Raw genomic sequence first — 18282 nt, 5'->3', positions numbered from 1 at the left:
TCATTAAGGCCCGTTCAGACGACACTCTTTTTCTCGCTACGCTCGCTGTGCTGAGCTCATCAGATTTTCTGGCTTCACCAGCCTCTAGAAAATGCACTGTTCACACGGCCAAAATTTTCTCATTCTTGATCTCGGCAGAGCGAGAAAAAAAGTTTTTTTCTCTCTTTGCTCGGCACAACCAATAGGGGGCTTCCGAAAATGACGTCACTCTTTGTTGTGTAGTCTGCTACTAGCTGTTAAAAGTTTTCAGATGTATGTGATCGTGGTTGTTAACTTATTCACGTTATAGGCTTTAAAATGAATGATTCTGAAAACAAACGTGAGATTAATGAGGAAAACCTGATAAATTTAGTACAAATTTATGAGGAGATATGGAAAGTGAAATCAAAGCTGTATAAAAATCCAAAACGACGAGAACAAGCCTGGAAGGAAATTGGCAAATCGCTGAATGTATCAGGTAACGTACATGATTTTGATACATTTCTGCAATATAAAACCTTTTTCCACTATAAAATTGGTCGCCTTGTCTGCTCTATAGTTGATATTGCAAAAGCAAAATGGAAGAGTCTGAAAGAGAAATATGTACGAGAAAAAAAATACATTGCCAATCTAAATAGAAGTGGTGCCGGTGTTTCATCCAAGACTCCTTGGGAGTATATGGATGCAATGAAGTTTATGAATGATACTATAGAACATAGAATGTAAGATCAAACATAAGTTAACCAATTCTAGATTTTTAAAACATAAAATTTCTAAGGACCACGAGCAATATGCCTATGAATTTATCAACGGATAAAGAAGAGACCAATATTCAAAATCCACCTTCAAACGTAGGTGACAAAGATTTTGTCGAAGAAATCTATGAAGATGATTTATTGAAAGGGTTAAAAAGGAACAATGAAGAGCACAGTGGAAGAGTGGAGAAGCAATCAGTGTTATCTGAGCCTAAAAAGAGCTCAATCTCCAATGTGCAAGCTGGACAATCTACGGAACCTCATGTATTTATTAAACCATCGCTTAAAAGAAAGAGAAACTCGGACCCTGTAACTCAACAACTTATCTAGATACTGAAAGAAAATAACAAACAAATTAACGCTTCAGAAGATGTTTCAGGGGATTCTGATAAGCTGTTTTTGTTGAGTCTGTATGAGGACTTAAAATCTCTACCCAGTAAATATAAAAAAAAAGGTTAAAATCCAATTTTTGTCCATTTTGGAAGAATACCATGAGTTGGGAAATACAAGTGAAGACTTTCAAATGTAACAAAATGTCCAAATTTATCCTAAGCTATATTTTAGTTATTTAAATTAAACTGACTTACTAAGGTTGGTAAGCTATTTTACTTTTCAGTAATACTATAAAAAAAGGCTGAAAGTATTTTACTTTTACAGTATGTTAAATTATTTATTATTTAACTTTGAATATTTTTCAACTTTTTCTAAAGTTTAAAAATTAATTTTTAATTTTGAAGCATGTTCAACTATGTAAATTTTTCTACAATGTTTCCGGTATTTCTAAAACATGAAGTACTATCTCCACTAATTTTCAAACGTGATATTAAAGTTCAAAGTTTTTAAATCTGACGCTCTGTGCCTAACCTTCGTTTTTGATAAACAGTGTGTAGTTTTCTTTAGCACTTCCAACCAATTACCACACATGCCTCTTTCAGAAACTTGAAGATCGCGCCGAATAACGTCGTATCGCAGTACCTATTAACCACGCTTCACTGCTTATATAAATACACTTTATCAAAATGAGACTTAGCTTAGCATATGCGAACTTTTAAACCTGAAATTTAAGAGTTTATATAAAATAAACGGAGGCTGGTAAATTTTTTTAATCATTCGTTGCCTACGGGATGAGAATTAAGGCCAGTTCAAGCTTGGCTGAAGGTGGGGGACTTTAACCTATCGAGAAGAATCGTTCTCTGATATATTTCCTCGCGTGCCGGCGCTCTTTGCTATCCTTTAAAGGGGTCATTCATAAATTTAAATTTGCTTTGGTTCATTGAGGTTTTAAGAATTTTATTATTGTTCTTAGATTTTATCTTGCAGAACTATATTGCAGACATGTAGATGTATTCTGATTTAAATAACACGAAATTTTAATATAATAATTTTACTAGTGAATCGACAATCGTATACAGCGCGAGAACAAAAGCCGAATAGCTTTCTAGGAAACGAACGCCAACCGAAATTTCTTTTTGAAAGACCCCCCACCTTTTTTTAAAACGGTTTTACTAGAGAGGTTTTATATTCTATTCGTCTCTTTATAGTTAACACAGATATGTTGGGGAAAGCAGTCAAAACGGGTGAGAAGAGGATAGGAAAGAAATCCACCCCTTCAGCTTCGGGCGTGTTGCTTCAAGTCAGTCTGCCTGTAGCGCGTCGGCTCGGCGGGAAAAAAATTCAAATCGTAGCGTCGCGTCAACGAAGGGATAGCTAAGAGCGCGCCTAGCGGATATTAAAGGCAAACTAAAATGTCAGAAATACAATCTGAAAACTCTACGGAGAACTGGCCTTAATTCTCATCCCGTAGGCAACAATTTGACCTTACCAAACCTATTATACGCGTTGAGAACGTGGAAGATTTTTGAATTCCTGGTGTTACTTATATCAACACTGAAGCTTGGTCGAGTTCGGAAATTGAGTAATTGTTACTGTGTATGTCATATGGAGCAAACAAATAACTTTCTCAAAAAGATATATAATTCAAACTTGATCCCACGTTAGACCTTTGCGAAAAACTGAATGCAAACTTTCCCAGAATAAACGTCTAATAAAATATACGTGACAATATGCACAGCCATATTGTGCCATTAAACCTCTGTAGGTGCATGATAACACCTACAAAGTAGTGAAAAAACACAAGTACGACGTCAAGGGTAAAGTTAAGCTTAGCGACAATTTTGTTGTCTGAAACCAACTAGCACAAGTGATGGCGAAGTTGAAGTAAAGAAGCAAATTATGATTAATCAATTATTATGTTAAAAATATCATTCTTTAATAGCGAAGATATCATTACTGATATACCATTTGTGATATCAAATATTGTTAATTATAGTTAAATAAAGGGTTATATTCAATATTCTTCGTGAAGGTTTTAAAAATAACTAACACCAAAAGTCCATTAAATTAGCCTAGGAAGTGAACAATTACAATGGCTGGTATAGCATACGTCTCTGCTGGGATAAAAACTCCTTCTAACTCCATGGATAGTGGGTTAAATTTTTCCCCCTTTCCTAACCCTGTTAGAAATCTCGAGCTCCTCTCTAGGAAGTCTTTCTTGACGTGAGCGGGGCGTGACTTCATCAGCCCATGAACGCTGGATCTCAAAGGGTAGATTGTTTGCTTTATAAAAAATTAAAAAAAGGAACGGCTACGCTTGTTAAAGGGAGGGTGAAGTAGATAATCAAGTGGTTTTTTATCGATTCTTCTACTAATTATAAAAAGGCAGGGGGTTACGCGATTGGTCGGACCTCCGTATTTAAAATTATCCTTTAAATCTGAACCTAATTTGAATTTCAAAATCATTCGGAAGTATTTCCTAAATGTTTGGCTATGCAGACTGGTCTTGTAATTAGTAGAAGAATCGATGAAAAATCACTAGATTTTCAACTTCACTCTCCCTTTAAATAGTTTTTTTCAATAGGTTTATGAAGAGTCATAAAAAACTGAATGACCTTGACTGTTCCAAAATTCACACCCCATCCTTTCTCCTATGCTAATGAGGGCTCGGTTTTACTGTGGAAGGGGGCGTTTTCAGCCAATAGTCTTTTCTCTCTCGATAGGGCAAATTTTGGCGTACGAGTCGCGCTTAAACCGGAAATCTGAGAAAAATTATCGCCAGGTGGCGAATGTGTCGCCCTTCTTCAGTATTGCTACACAAGAAAGGGGAGTCCCAAGCCCCGCTTTTGGTTACTTCCTAGGCTAATTTAATGGACTTCTGCTAACACAAACATATTATTACTACCAGTTTCCCGTTAAGACGTTACGCTTGTTACATTCCACAATTTTATAATACGATATAGCCCGTCCGGTGGCTATTCCGTAACAATAGGCTTTTACAAGAAAACTTTTTTCTTAGTGAGTATATCTACTACAGTTGACAAGAACAGTAATGTGTGAAACCAGAAGTAAGATAAGGGACTAGAAGTATCGAGGTAACCAAATTTTTCACTTGGCAAAAGTGAATATTCTTGATAAGACACCAACGGTTGGCCCTCTGGTGGCGGTTTCTGAATTTTCCCTCGAAAACGTGAGACGCTCGCGAAGGTAGACGGCCGAACTAGATTCAAGCACCCGCGTCCGTGTTCCGCGGCTTTAGGTTGAGGGGAAAGGGGTAGGAAATGTTTTTGGAACTCGACCAATTTTTTTATCTCTACTGTAGGCGCGATAGAAGCGGCATTAAATCCTCAAATATTTTCACTAGTGCCAGGATCTATTACCAATGCTAGAGCACTTTACTTCTAGTCCCTTATCTAACTTCTGGCGAAACGAAAATTAAAACCATGGAACGAAAATTTAACATATACGAAAATTAAAACACGTTGCGCAATTAACACATTTTGAAATGGTTCTTTCCAAGTTTTAAATTAGTGAGCATACTTAACTACAATCCATTTTATTAGTCCATGTGATTATAACGTCGATGTCTGATCAAACTAATCTTCTGCGTGCTGCCATAATCAAAACTGATCACATATGAAGGGTTTTTCACAACTGTGAATTCGTTGATGTCTGATCAAATCAGTCTTCCACGCACTTGCATAGTCACACTGATCACATGTGAAGGGTTTTTCACTACTGTGAATTCGTTGATGTCTGATCAAATTAGTCTTCCACGCACATGCATAATCACACTGATCACATTTGAAGGGTTTTTCAGCACTGTGAATGCGTTGATGTGTGATCAAATGATTCTTCTGCGCACTTGCATAGTCACACTGATCACATTTGAAGGGTTTTTCGCCACTGTGAATGCGTTGATGTCTGATCAAATGAACCTTCTGCGTGGATCCATAGTCACACTGATCACATTTGAAGGTTTTTTCACCACTGTGAATGCATTGATGTCTGATCAAATCAGTCTTCCGCGTACTTGCAAAGTCACACTGATCACATTTGAAGGGTTTTTCGCCACTGTGAATGCGTTGATGTCTGATCAAATGAACCTTCTGCGTACTTGCATAGTCACACTGATCACATTTGAAGCGTTTTTCTTTGGCATCCTTTCGAATGTCAAGTTCAAGATCCCTTTCATATTCAGGTGAACATTTGTATCGAGTTGAACATTTTTTCTTGGATTTCCCTACAGAAAGGAAATAGATTAAAACCTCATATGATATCATACACGTAGCGTCACAAACATCTCACTGTTCAAAGGCAATTGATAAAACAGGTTATGCTTAGGCTTAAAAAGACACAAAGGCAAACGAAACAAGTTCAGAAACAATAATGGATGTCCGAGCTTCAAGTTACCAATTTGTTTTGTTCATGCACCCACTCTATTGTATCAAAAATACAATAACATTCAAACTAACTTCATAAAAACGTTAATGTGCACGAAAACACAGTGTTTATGAAAAGAAGCGCTGTTGATCAAAGGCGTTAGCTGATGAGTAAACGAACGAGCATATCAATTAGAAGAGGATGAAAATCAATTTAAATGGAGAAGACACTTTGGCTCATAAAATCAAACGATCGTATTTTAAACTTTGTTTGCTCCTGACATATTCAACGGATTTTCAGTGAATCAAAGACAAGTTATTTATTTATTTTGTTTCGGCATCCCCTCTCTATTGTCAAAGTATTTTTGGTCGAAATGAGCACCAGCGATGACAAGATAAGAGTGAAGATCCTTGGGAAAGGGGGCATTTTAAGAGTTTGTTTCATTATTCAAGAGGATGAAAGGTCGTTAAGTGCTACAGTTCAAATTATGTAGAATCCTAAAAATAACATGAAAGTGTGAACGTTTTGTCCAACACATTTAAATATGTTACAACCACAACGAATAAAAACGAGCATCGATTAGCGGCTTTTTGACCAAGATTAGTTTTCATTAAGTTTAAAGCGGAATTAGGTCCAAAAGCTGAACACACTGATTTTAGGGCAGGGAGTCTGTGTCTCCCACATTCGAGATTTTTGGAATATGAAAAAAAAGTTATATTCGGATTTTATTAAGCAAAACAACGTCGATCTTAAAGCAGTTACATCATGTTCATGTCTGATCAAAGAACCGTTCTCAGAGCTTGTATTGTCACACTTATCACGTTTGAAGCGTTTTTCTTCAGTACCATTTTTAATGTGACGGTCAAGATCATTTTTATATTCAGGACGATATTTGCAAAGAGTTGAACGCTGCTTCTCGAATTTCCTTCAGAAAGCAAACGAACTGAAACTTCCTTACAATTTGAATCAAACACATTACTATGTTCAATAGCACTTGATAAAACCGGTCATTCCGAGAACTAAAATTACACCAAGTTAAAGAAAACAAGGTTCGGAAAACAAAAAATTAATACCGCTCCGAATCGATATGACTATCTGCGAAGACTTTACCCATCAGAAAGTGGAAACTAAGGGTTGTTAATTATTAAGAAAATATTTAAGGTTTTAGTCTATTGCAATATAAATATGCTTATAAAATAAATTTGAAGGGAAAATTATATGACTGCCGTATATTACAAATTTTAGGTTTTTTTTTTAAAAAAAAATAGGAATCTATTAAAACGAGGGTGGTCGCCCATTTCCGCACAGTTTTATTTTTCACATCTTAAAAACCTATAGCCCGTTTCCGCACACTTTTTCATAACCCATTTCCCCACAGTTTGCAAAAGTAAAAAAATAAATAATTCTAGTTGATTACATTTTAAAAAACTTAAACTTACGCTGCTTGCCCATTGATCCGAAAAGAGCCAAAATGTGAGGTTTTATGACTAAAATTTTCGATGCTATTTAACGACAGACTTATTTTTAATGCTCCTTTTACTTCTATTTTTAACAAAATCACACTTGGTTTAATGCTTACGTCTATCAATATACTTTTCTATATCGATAGTGATATTGCCATGTTCAAATCACAGGTATAATGGCATGCCCCTATTGTCGCATAAACTAACCTAACCGAGCCTCATCTAACCTAACCGAACCTAACCAAACCTGACCTAACCCCAACGGAACCTAACCTAACCCTAAACTATATCTATAGTGAAATTGCAATGGTCAAATCAAAAGTTTAAAAGCATGCCCCTATTGTAGCATAACCAAACCTAACCTACCGAACCTAACCCAAGCACGGTTTTCACTTGGCGTAAATCACGACTTTTCGCCCAACGTCAAGCGACGACCGAAAAAAACCTAGTTACGCTGGACAGAAATTACGCTGAGTGTGGCGATATTAGCTTTCTATTTTTTCGGCCGCGTTCAACGTTAACGCTCTGCACGAGCCAATCAGCAATAAGCTAGAGTCGTGACGTCATTTTCGACCACGCGTGTTCGGAAGAGGCCGTCCGCGGTCCGCCATGTTTTTATTTATTTCGTTCCTAATCGAGTCAGTAAATCCCGGAGAATGCCTAAGTTCAATGCTGAAAGGTTTATTGAAGAGGTTAGGAACGATACAAATATGTATGATATTAGAAACAAAGATTGCAAAAAAGAAAGACAATAGATGTTTCGCAATTAGTGCAGTGTTCAGTTTATCTGTTAAGCCTTGGTTCCATTATTTGCATGAACTACGCTAAGTGAAAACGATAACGCTGGGCGACAACGTGAAAAACAAATCTGACGTTTGACGTCCAGCTGCAAAGTAGTTTTTTTCGGTCAAGTGAAAACCATGCTTAAAATAACCGAACCGAACCGAACCGAACCAAACCCAATCAACAAGCAAATAAAAATGTTTTATTTGCAAGCTGTGCGGAAATGGGTTATGGTAAAAAATGGTGAATTAAAATTTCAATGTGAAAAGAGTGCGGAAATGTTCCATAAAAAGTGTGCGGAATTGGGCTATGATTCTCGAAAAATGTGCGGAAATGGGCATCCTCGAAAACGAGTTGACGTTTATTGAGCTTTTTCTTCTCATTTTTAATGAATTTTCAATTATTTTTTTTTTTGGTTCCTTTGTCTTCGGAAATAGATGTAGATTTCGTTTGTAGGGTCTTACTCCGTCTTTGATTGTTAAAGCAAAGCGCGGGTCCAGTGGATCCCCTACAAGTTGACTTTCCTTACGAACTCCAGTTTTGGCTTGGCGAAGGCAGGAGGCATTTGTGGGCGGGATTTATAAGTGCCCATATAAATCCCGCCCACTAGCCTTTGCCAAGCCAAAACGGGAGTACAGGAGGAAAGTCGCCTTGTAGGCGATCCACTGGACCCGCGCTTTGCTTTAAGCATGCGTTGATAGTCGCGAGAGACATGTTTGTACTATCAGACGTTAGATGATTCTGAAAAACCCTTTTCAACATCAGCATTTCCATGGGGAATACAAAGAGCTAGCTGCGCTTTCTTCAGCAAATTCGGGAAATCCTGAACTAGTCTTAATTGCTCCAACAGCTCTCCAGCAGTGGTCAATTCTTATTTACCATCCCCCTTCCCTTACTCATTATCCTTGCATTTTTGTTCCACACTTTTTATGATTAAATTTCTAAGAATGACTGATCGCGACCCTAAAACACTGAAGTTGCTGAAAGTATAGGAATTATAGGATATTATAGGATCACTGGGAGGCAGTGGGAGCCCACTCCGGTGGCCACGGAGCTCAGGCTCAACCGCTGAATTTGTGTAATCAAGTTTTGAGCTTAATATTATTCGCAGGGACAATTTTCCGTTTAAATTTAAAGTTAAAAAAGTATTAATTTAAATGAGGAAAAATTTTTAGAAACTTAAAGGAATAGCGACGGGGTTTAAAAATTATCTCAAATCTAAAGAAAACCTTACTCTTTTGAGTTTCAACTCTTCTGATTCCAAAAAGATGCTCGATAAATATTTAAATATGAGGGAAAACACAGAAAAAACACTTCGAAAACTTGAAATTTGGGGGGCAAAAGCAAATTTGCGGAGAAGATTTTTGGCGGGTTTTTCTCCTTGATACGTCACTCACGGCATAATTAGACAACCTCATATTTCGCATAATTTATTTTTCCAAAATGAAGGGAAAGTTCTCCCATGGGTCTAGGGAAATAAGCTTTCACGGCCAATGGGAAAAACATAGGCTTACGAAAACAATTCCATTGAAAACTTCGGATATTTATCTTCAAATTAAACACTTTAAACGCCAGGTTAGGCCTAAAAATTATTGAGAAAACTCGAATAGAAAATATGTCTTCATTTGCCTAAAATGGAACACCCCGAAACAAGGAAATTTACTCTATCTTTTAACATCCATAACTAATGTTTTACTCACTAAAGGACAACAAAAAAGACCTTAAAAGATGCATTGATTCATTACCTGTCCAATAATGTTTGTCCCGTAATCGTAGATTAAAATGCGGAAAAGATACGGTAATTATTAGCCCAGTATCCAGATTTAGTGATAAACGTGATACCAAGTTTAGCTGATTTAGCATGTTTGGCCGAGTGATATTGGGTTTAACTAAACTTCCAAACACCGTATCATGACTCACTTGATGTAAAATGTAGATTCGACAACTTTTTCGTCACAAAAACATAACAGTTTAGGTTACTTTGATTTAACTTAGTAATTATTTCATTTGAAATACCGTACATAAGCGTTAGAGTGCATTTAATTTACAATGTTTAAACGTAATGAACATGAGAGCGCGCCAACTTTTAGAGCTTTAAGCAGATGACACTCGGTGCCCTTTAAAATATATGTACAGGTATAAAATGGCAAGCGTTGGTCGCTAGATGGTCGTAGCATCGCTAACAAATTATATTTGCTTATTATTAGTTACAAAAACTCAGATTTTTTTGTATTTAAATTAGGGTGTTCCAAATTAGGACGGGGCGTTCCAATTTAGGACGGGGGCGTTCCAATTTAGGACGGACCGTTCCAAGTTAGGGCTGAAATCGACCTTTTCTAAAACCCATTTTGCAGGAAAAGTACGCGTCTTAGCAGTCTGAAAATGGGTGCAATCGATCGGCAATAGTTCAAACTTATTGTATTGGTCTGCTTGTTCACTTCAGTAACTTATTTGGTACTGAAAAATCTGAATTTACAAAGAGCTTGAGAAAGTGTTCCAAGATAGGGCTACTGACCATAAACATATCATAATAAACTAGATATTTCCAGGATTTTTTCGACTTAGGCATTCTTATAGTAAATTAATTCTTGACCATACCTATACCAGATTGCTCGAGGTTCGTGGCTTCCACTTCAAGTAGACTTTGGTAAATGTTGTTGGTAATCTCAGCTGGTATACTTTGCGAACTATCCAAATAAAAAATCGTCAAAACTGATATAGCAACAGTAATAAAAGATTAATAAATTTTATCAGAAGGGGATAATAGTAAAAGAATGTCACTCTGTATCCTCTTAATACTTTAGTTATGTAACGTGATTCTTCCCAGGCTAGAGACCCCTTTTTGAACATTTGCTATCCTGCTCAACCATGGATTAACTAACGCTAGGGATAGTTCGTTCCCCCAAAAAGATAACGCACGCATGTTCCAAACGCCCCCTAGCAGCAGCTACTATCCCTAACAAGAAGTTATAAGAAAATTGGACCAAATATCACGTGGTCTATGCCTAAATTGGGCAAAACGATTTATTTTGCCGAGAGATGGCGCTATATCTACATCCGTTTTGGTCCAATAAATTGGGGGAATGAAGAGGGGAATCAAGCAATGATTCGGAACATGTAGTTGGCGATAGAATTACACGGGAAACCCGGTTAGTGAACAATCCCTAGCGTTAGTTAATCCATGGCTCAACAAACTTCAGATGGGCATCACAACGTGGGGTGAATTCTACAGGGTGGCTTCGGTATTTGTGGCCAATAGCTTCTATGGGATAGTATTATTCCACTGAAAATAGTATGTTTCCTACCATATTGTGTTTCAGGATTGATAAAGTGAATAATAGATATGTATTGCAAAAGACTGCTGTAGTCGAAATAATGTTTAACGTATTGCCTACAGTTTAAAGGGAGGGTGAAGTAGAAAATCAAGTGATTTTTTTATTGATTCTTCTGCTAATTATAATACCAGTCTGCACAGTGAAACATTCAGGAAATACTTCCGATGAATTTTAAAATTCAAATTAGGTTCAGATTTTAAGGATAATATTAAAGAAGGACCTACGACCAAATCGCGTAACGTCCTGCCTTTTTGTTAACAAAATTCTCGTGGCACGCTCCATGTCTCGCTCCACGATTATCACGTCGCTCGCAAATTTTATCAAATCTCGTGATAAATTTCATTCGACACGGAACGTGCCACGAGAATTTTGTTAATAAAAGGACAGGGCGTTACGCGATTGGTCGGAGGACCTTGTTTAAAATTATCCTTAAAATCTGAACCTTATTTGAATTTTAAAATCATTCGGAAGTATTTCCTGGATGTTTGACTATGCAGACTAGTCTTATAATTAGTAGAAAAATCGATAAAAAATCACTTGATTTTCTACTTCACCCTCCCTTTAAACTGTAGGCAATACGTTAAACATTATTTCGATTACAGCAGTCTATTGCATTACATATCTATTATTCACGTTATCAATCCTGCAACACAATATGGTAGGAAACATACTATTTTCAGTGGAATAATACTATCCCATAGAAGCTATTGGCCACAAATACCGAAGCCACCCTGTATAACTGTTTGGCCAGTACTAAATACTCGGCAATCAACCCAGCACAAACCTTGATTGTCTTGACGTGGGACAACAATCCACAAGCGCATGCGCCTAGGCAAATACTTAAGCACTAATAGAGTAATAATGAGGGAACTATTTAACGCGTGTGATTTGGTTTAATAGTAACCTTGCTCCAAATGTAAAATGATGTTGGAAAGAATCATGTTACAATTACCCCGCCTTTGTGGCACACTTCTCTCAAAGAGAAGCATTATACTTCTGATTTTATTTACGATTCTCGTGGCAAAGCTTAACAAATCAAGTTTGATGGATGAGAATTAGTCAGTCAAATAAAAAACTTTAATTGAGCTTAAACTTAACCACAGCCGAGACCTGGCTATGGTTTACTTTAAACAAATGACACAATATAGTCGAGAGGTGGAGATGACTGGCCCGCTAAGCTTAGCAAAGGCTAGTTTTAGCTCCGCCCTCGTTGACAAGTTCTCATTGGTTTTTTGCTTTAAAGCAAAGCGCGGGTCCAGTGGATCCCCTACAAGTTGACTTTCCTCCTGAACTCCGGGTTTAGCTTGGCGAAGGCTAGTGGGCGGGATTTATAAGTGCACTTATAAATCCCGCCCACAAATGCCTCCTGCCTTCGCCAGGCCAAAACTGGAGTTCGTAAGGAAAGTCAACTTGTAGGGGATCCACTGGACCCGCGCTTTGCTTTAAATACCTTTGTATTTGTTCTTCTGTTTGTTTATTTATCACAATTGGAAGAATAAATTCCTGTTCATTCAACCGTAAATCATTTTCAACAGGTTCTAATTCCACGCATTCATTGTTGGCTCTTGGATGTATTCCACTTTCCTCCTATGTTTTAAACAAGTAACAATAATTGAATGAACACTTTTAACCTGATTCTCTTTCACATCGACTTTGAAAATGAAGAATGTTACAAACCATCAGATCCTTGATTTTACTTTCCAACTCATTAATGACCCCATTGAGCCTTTCAATTTCATCCAGTTTCTTATTTATCGTAAATAAAATTGTCATTCTCACTTCTTTCATGTTTGATATTAAACCATTACACTGAAAAAATAGACTGCATTACAAAATAGGACTTTCTTAAATGCAGCGTGTCTTTTAAAGTGTCCAGAAAGAAAACAAAGAAGCCAATGAAGTGAACAAAGAGGGATCAGAAGGGATTTTTTTCGTCAAGGGCGCCACCAGAGGCTTGCGGGCGCGGTAGTTTTGCAAGAACTAAAAGCGAGTCTGCAGTTTGTGTGTGTAGGCATAGAGCTCCCACAAGGCTCTTGTGGGGCCCTTTAATAACCCTATTCTAGAGGGCCGGTAGGCCCATCTAGATAAGAACCCACACCCTCCCGTAATGTTAAAGATATAATTCACAGATTTTAGGCTTAGCGTCCCATAGAAAAGCGTGGGATTTTTGGTGTTCCACTCCATCGAATAACTCAGAAACTACTGCGAAGTTAAGGTTCGGAACACTTTTGAACTATCAAGCAACTATGGAATGTTGAACTTCTGAAGTTTGATTAAGAACAATTAAGTCTAAGTATTTTATTCTAATTAATTAATAAATCATGGTAAAACCGTTACATATATTACACTGTTTGCATAGCATTTTGTTCTGCCTCCAACGGGTTTGTGGCGAAAACGATAACGCTTCTGCCTACGGAGCAGAAGGTTGCGGGTTCGAATCCTGGCAAGCTCGGTGTTTATTTTTACAGATCTTTTATACATCATAAAAGAAATAATCCTATAAATACAATGTTTGGATAATTTTTTTGTTGTTGTTACAAATACGTGCATGTGGCGTAATGGATAACGCGTTTGCATTCGAGGCAAAACATTGCCGGTTCGAGTCTTGGAAAGCTCGTTGTCAATTTTTGATAAAGATTCTTAATATATAGAAGGAAAAATTCTTAAATAACAAACTTTCAATGAAATGTGCGCGTGCTGGCGCATGGAAATTTGGAAATAACTTTTTTTAAAGTCAAAAAGGTCAACTAAACTTTACACTGAGAGATGTGCCTTTGCTAGACTATTGCTGTAAAGGTTCGTTATGAAAAAAGTGCACACCCTTGGTGGCGAAACCTTGGGTCTAACTCTGAAAATTCTCTTCACGTCGTAATCTTAAGCTCAGTAGAGATTATCAATAAGAGTTAGGATTGAGTATAAATAGAAAATCCCTGACGCGATTTTCTAAATTATGGGTCATTTAAAAATTTTATTGGACAAAGTTTAGTGTGCTGTTTTTATTTCCGGCCCAGGTTAGGATAGGTGAAATTATCTCAGGGCCGTAAATAAGCACAGGACACTGGACATTGTCCAATAAATATTTAAAATGTTCCGTAATTTTTATTTAAAACTAAAGGGGTCACCGGACGGTTGACCAGTAAATTTTTCCGAAGTTTTGATGGCTTGACCATTGATAAAGGATGCGCGTGAAAAACATTCGTCGCTCTATAGGATTCGCAACTCCCTATACTAAAAAGTAGACAAGTAGATACTAGCGCCACCTGGCTACCAGTGCTGGAAAGCATCGCGTGAAAAATAAAATGTAATTAATACAAATTAAGGCTGAAGGAACAGATATTATATAAAAAAGACTTGGTTTGCCCAAGCCTTAAAAACAAAACGATAAGAGTTTTTCCAGTTGACTGAAGCGCGGATATTATTTTTTTCTCTTGAATTTTAAAGACAATCCGTATTTTACTACTCTTTAGAATTTAATTCAATCACCTGATTTTACTGCTAATGGATTAGTTTCCTATAAATTGATTGAAATATAAAATTACTTATCTCAGATTTTTCAACAACAATTCCATTTTCCTGAAACATTATATCATGCAGCTATTATTTTGAGGGATATCGTGTAAAATTTAACGTTTAAACTGGTAAGTGATGAATAAAATGCAACTTGGATCATGTCAATAAGGCATAATCATGGAGGAAGGATACGAGCTATGGGCTCTATAGGAGAGGCCAACTAATAGGCGCGCGGGAAGCCAAAACGGGTCACGGTGGCGCCACCAGACGGCGAGTAAAGTAACTAAAGTTCAAACAAATTATTGGTCTATAACCAGGGCCGGAAATAAGCACAGGACACTGGACATTGTCCAATAAAATTTTAAAATGTCCCATAATTTTTTTAAAAACTAAGGGGGTAACTGGACAGTTTGACCAATAAATTTTCCGAAGTTTTGATAGCTTGACTATGCAGGTGTGACACTATTTTGCACACTCCAGTGGACTATGTCCTATAAATTTTCCAGTCAAATAGGGGGTCACTGGACACATGTCCTTTAGGAAATTTTTCTTATTTCCGGCCCTGTCTATAACGTGTAAAAAAACAGGTATTTTTGGGAAATCGGAAAAAAGACAAATTTCTAGCATTTCCTTTATTATTTTTGGAGTTAGGAGCGCTGCAATCAATTATTAACCACATGTTTCGATTTGTTGTTCTCGACATGGTTTTGAATTTTATTAAAACTTTAGTTACTTTACTCACCGTCTGGCGGCGCCACCATGACCCTTTTTGGCTTCCCGCGCGCCTATTAGTTGGCCTCTCCTATAGAGCCCATAGCTCGTATCCTTCCTCCATGATTATATCATGCAGCTATTATTTTGAGGGATATCGTGTAAAGTTAATCAAATTGACGCTCTCTTTTTTAATCACCGGGAATTTTCCTTTCAAAAGGTTTTAAACACATCAATTTTTCATAATGTTGTCAACTAAACAGCAACTCAACCAACACTTCTAAATTCTTCCCCACAAGTACTGATATACACAGTTCAAAAATTGTGACTGTGCTTAAAGAAGAAACGAACACCTTTACCAAATATAAGAAAGGTGATAACAGCCCCCTTTTGTATTCGAAAAGACCGCGCATATAACACATTATTAATGAGAGTATTATTTGAAAATTAAAGTACGTTCTCCCTTGAAAAGAAAAAAATTTCAGGAAAATGGAATTGTTGTTGAAAAATCTGAGATAAGTAATTTTTTATTTCAATTAATTTATAGGAAATAAATCCATTAGCAGTAAAATCAGGAGATTGAATTAAATTCTAAAGAGTAGTAAAATACGGATTGTCTTTAAAATTCAAGAGAAAAAAATAATATCCACGCTTCAGTCAACTGGAAAAACTCTTATCGTTTTGTTTTTAAGGCTTGGGCAAACCAAGTCTTTTTTTATATAATAAATGAGGGACGTGCTTCCTTCCATAAACCTATCACCATAGGCTTATGGTGTTTCCAATCACCCACCAATACTTAAGGTTTTTCTATCGCGATTTATACTTTAAAGTAAATATGTCAGCTCCTGTGGCGCCCCTAATAGACTGATTAACCTTCTACACACCAATTTTATGTAGCCAAAGGCAGGAACCAATCAGAAATCGTCCTTAAGGGTGGAGCTAGACCTAGCCTTTGATAAGCTTATTGGGTCAGTCAACTCCATCCCTCGACTATGGGAGCATCTAGTGCCGTTTTGTTACACTAAACTATAGTCACAGCTGAGACTTGCTTTGGATGGTTCATGCTGCAGCTGTACTGCCCAAAACGCTAGGCTTTGAAACTCACCTTGGCTTTTAGTTCCTTTATTTGATCATCTTTGCTTAAATGATCACAGTTACAATCATCCTCCTCCATTTCCTATAAACAAAGTACAGTTTTTTGAAATTTAAAATTTCTGTGTAAACCAGGGAATAGTCCAATAATTTCTCAAGTACCTTTTTAAGGGCCGCCCTTTGAAGATTTATTAAAGTCCTTTCGGAAATGTCTGACTCTAAAGACCTAACTTACTGGAGCTATTTTATCGAAAAGAAACAGCAAATACTTTGCGAAAATCATTCCCCCAGTGTTGTCAAAATAATTGTGAGAGAAGATCGAAAGGCTACAAGTTCTAGAATAATAATAAAATTCAATACAAAAATTCAAAAACCCTTCAGGTTTGGGGCCAATTTAGGTTTAAATTGTGATTGTGTAGCAGTCATAGTAGCAGACGATGGTATAGGTAAGGCCGGGCGGGCGGCCCAGGCCCCAGGGTAGGAAAGGACGCTACTAATTTGCATAAGTTTACATCAAACCAATTTTTTTGCATAAGGCCGCCATTTTCAAAAGTTTGCTTCCAAAATACTAACTTGCATAAATTCTACAAACTTTTCCTTGCATAAGGCCAGTATTTTCAATAGTTTGCAGCCAATATACTAATTTGCATAAAATTCACCAGCAAACTTCCCCGTGCATAAGGCCGCTAATTTCAAAAATTTGCTACAAAAATACTAGTTTGCATAAATTTACCGAAAACTCGATGAAACTCATGGTTTTTTCAAGGAAACCTATTAAGTTATCTACGCTCATAATTTAGCGATTAATTTTATACCATAATATCAAGGGTTTCTCAGGTTTCAAACCAAATTTGTATTTTGCATAAATATTATATAACATGCAAACTCGATGAAACTCATGGTTTTTTAAAGGAAACTCATGGAGTTATTTACGCTCATAATTTAGGGAATAGTTTTAAGCCATAATATCAAGGGTTTCATAAGTTTCAGGCCAAATCTGTATTTTGCATAAATATTATATAACATGCAAACTTGATGAAACTCATTTTTTTTTTCAATTAAACCTATTAAGTTATTTACGCTCATAATTTAGCGATTAATTTTATACCACAATATCGAGGGTTTCACAGGTTTCAAACCAAATTTATTATGCATAAAAAGTATAAAAACAAGCAAACTCGATGAAACTCGTGGTTGTTTCAAGGAAACCTATTAAGTTATTTACGTTCACGATTTAGCGACTAGTTTTATACCATAATATCAAAGGTTTTACAGGCTTCAAACCAAATTTGTATTTTGCATAAATTTGATATTTAAAGCAAACTTGATGAAACTCACGATTTTTTCAAGGAAACCTAGTTACAACGTTATTTAAAATTTCCATTTTGAATTTATATAAACATTCCACAATTGAAATTTTTATTTTCTTAACATTAAAGTTTTTAACAGGGATTTTTGACATGCATAATGTTTAACAAGGGATGGTGGAATAAAGTATAAATGGATATAGGGGTCTGGAAGTCTTCGATAGCTCTTGACTATTGATTTTTTCAGGAACACAAGCACACACAGACTCAAATTACAAAATATTATTAGACAAGTTGGGAAAACCAAAATATTACCTCTCCGTGTCGAGAAGATTATATAACCTTAAGTATTCAATGAAAACGTCGACCTTTTTGCCCTCATCCTTTCCCGCGCTTTGCGCTTCCGCATTTCATCCTAACTCTCAACATTATCTTCCTCCATTTTACATACAAAAATCAAATACTCACAAAAAGAAGCGGCAAAAACCTGCTGGCTCTTCACAACCACTTAATTTGACTTAATATCCAATTTCCAACAACAATAATATACCGGTAGTTTAATTGACAACCTACTAGCATCGAAATTCTCATTAAGAATGGCTCCCGCGGATAAAAAAAGGCAATTTTCTAC

General features: G+C 36.6%; 2 protein-coding genes across 3 annotated transcripts; one reads left to right on the top strand and one right to left on the bottom strand.

Annotated features, from left to right (window-relative positions):
- Positions 1–179: 179 nt before the first annotated feature.
- LOC149620919 (transcription factor Adf-1-like) lies at positions 180–1583 on the top strand. 2 transcript variants are annotated; one of them, XM_089855158.1, is made up of 4 exons: positions 180–457; positions 539–701; positions 758–830; positions 893–1014. In XM_089855158.1, exons 1-4 carry the CDS (start codon positions 298–300, stop codon positions 899–901), a joined length of 405 nt encoding a protein of 134 aa, XP_089711284.1. In that variant the 5' UTR covers positions 180–297; the 3' UTR covers positions 902–1014. The 2 variants fall into 2 exon arrangements, with proteins under 2 accessions (XP_089711284.1, XP_089711283.1); XM_089855157.1 differs by having other exon boundaries at positions 758–1583.
- A 1395-nt stretch (positions 1584–2978) lies between these two features.
- Positions 2979–16818, bottom strand: LOC149620918 (uncharacterized). The gene is made up of 6 exons (XM_089855151.1): positions 16507–16818; positions 16358–16429; positions 12709–12840; positions 12482–12618; positions 10295–10383; positions 2979–5310 (listed from the first exon to the last, which is right to left on the bottom strand). The coding sequence occupies exons 2-6, from the start codon at positions 16424–16426 to the stop codon at positions 4688–4690; spliced, it is 1050 nt and encodes a 349-aa protein (XP_089711277.1). The 5' UTR covers positions 16427–16429; positions 16507–16818; the 3' UTR covers positions 2979–4687.
- Positions 16819–18282: the final 1464 nt, after the last annotated feature.

This window comes from Phalangium opilio, unplaced genomic scaffold, assembly GCF_054372755.1.
Source record: "Phalangium opilio isolate 3A_F unplaced genomic scaffold, DU_Popi_V2 ptg000209l_1, whole genome shotgun sequence".
Taxonomy (NCBI): domain Eukaryota; kingdom Metazoa; phylum Arthropoda; class Arachnida; order Opiliones; family Phalangiidae; genus Phalangium; species Phalangium opilio.
The sequence above is the reverse complement of the archived record's forward strand: the minus strand, read 5'-3'. Positions and strand labels throughout refer to the sequence as shown.

Coding starts and splice junctions, on each gene's coding strand:
- LOC149620919 (XM_089855157.1), top strand. CDS start 298: ATGAATGATTCTGAAAACAAACGTGAGATTAATGAGGAAAACCTGATA. Junction 458..538: donor CAAATCGCTGAATGTATCAG/GTAACGTACATG, acceptor TCTGCTCTATAG/TTGATATTGCAAAAGCAAAA. Junction 702..757: donor GATACTATAGAACATAGAAT/GTAAGATCAAAC, acceptor AAAATTTCTAAG/GACCACGAGCAATATGCCTA.
- LOC149620918 (XM_089855151.1), bottom strand. CDS start 16,426: ATGGAGGAGGATGATTGTAACTGTGATCATTTAAGCAAAGATGATCAA. Junction 10,384..12,481: donor ACAGAAGAACAAATACAAAG/GTATTTAAAGCA, acceptor TTATTTGGATAG/TTCGCAAAGTATACCAGCTG. Junction 5,311..10,294: donor CCTCGAGCAATCTGGTATAG/GTATGGTCAAGA, acceptor TCCTTTCTGTAG/GGAAATCCAAGAAAAAATGT.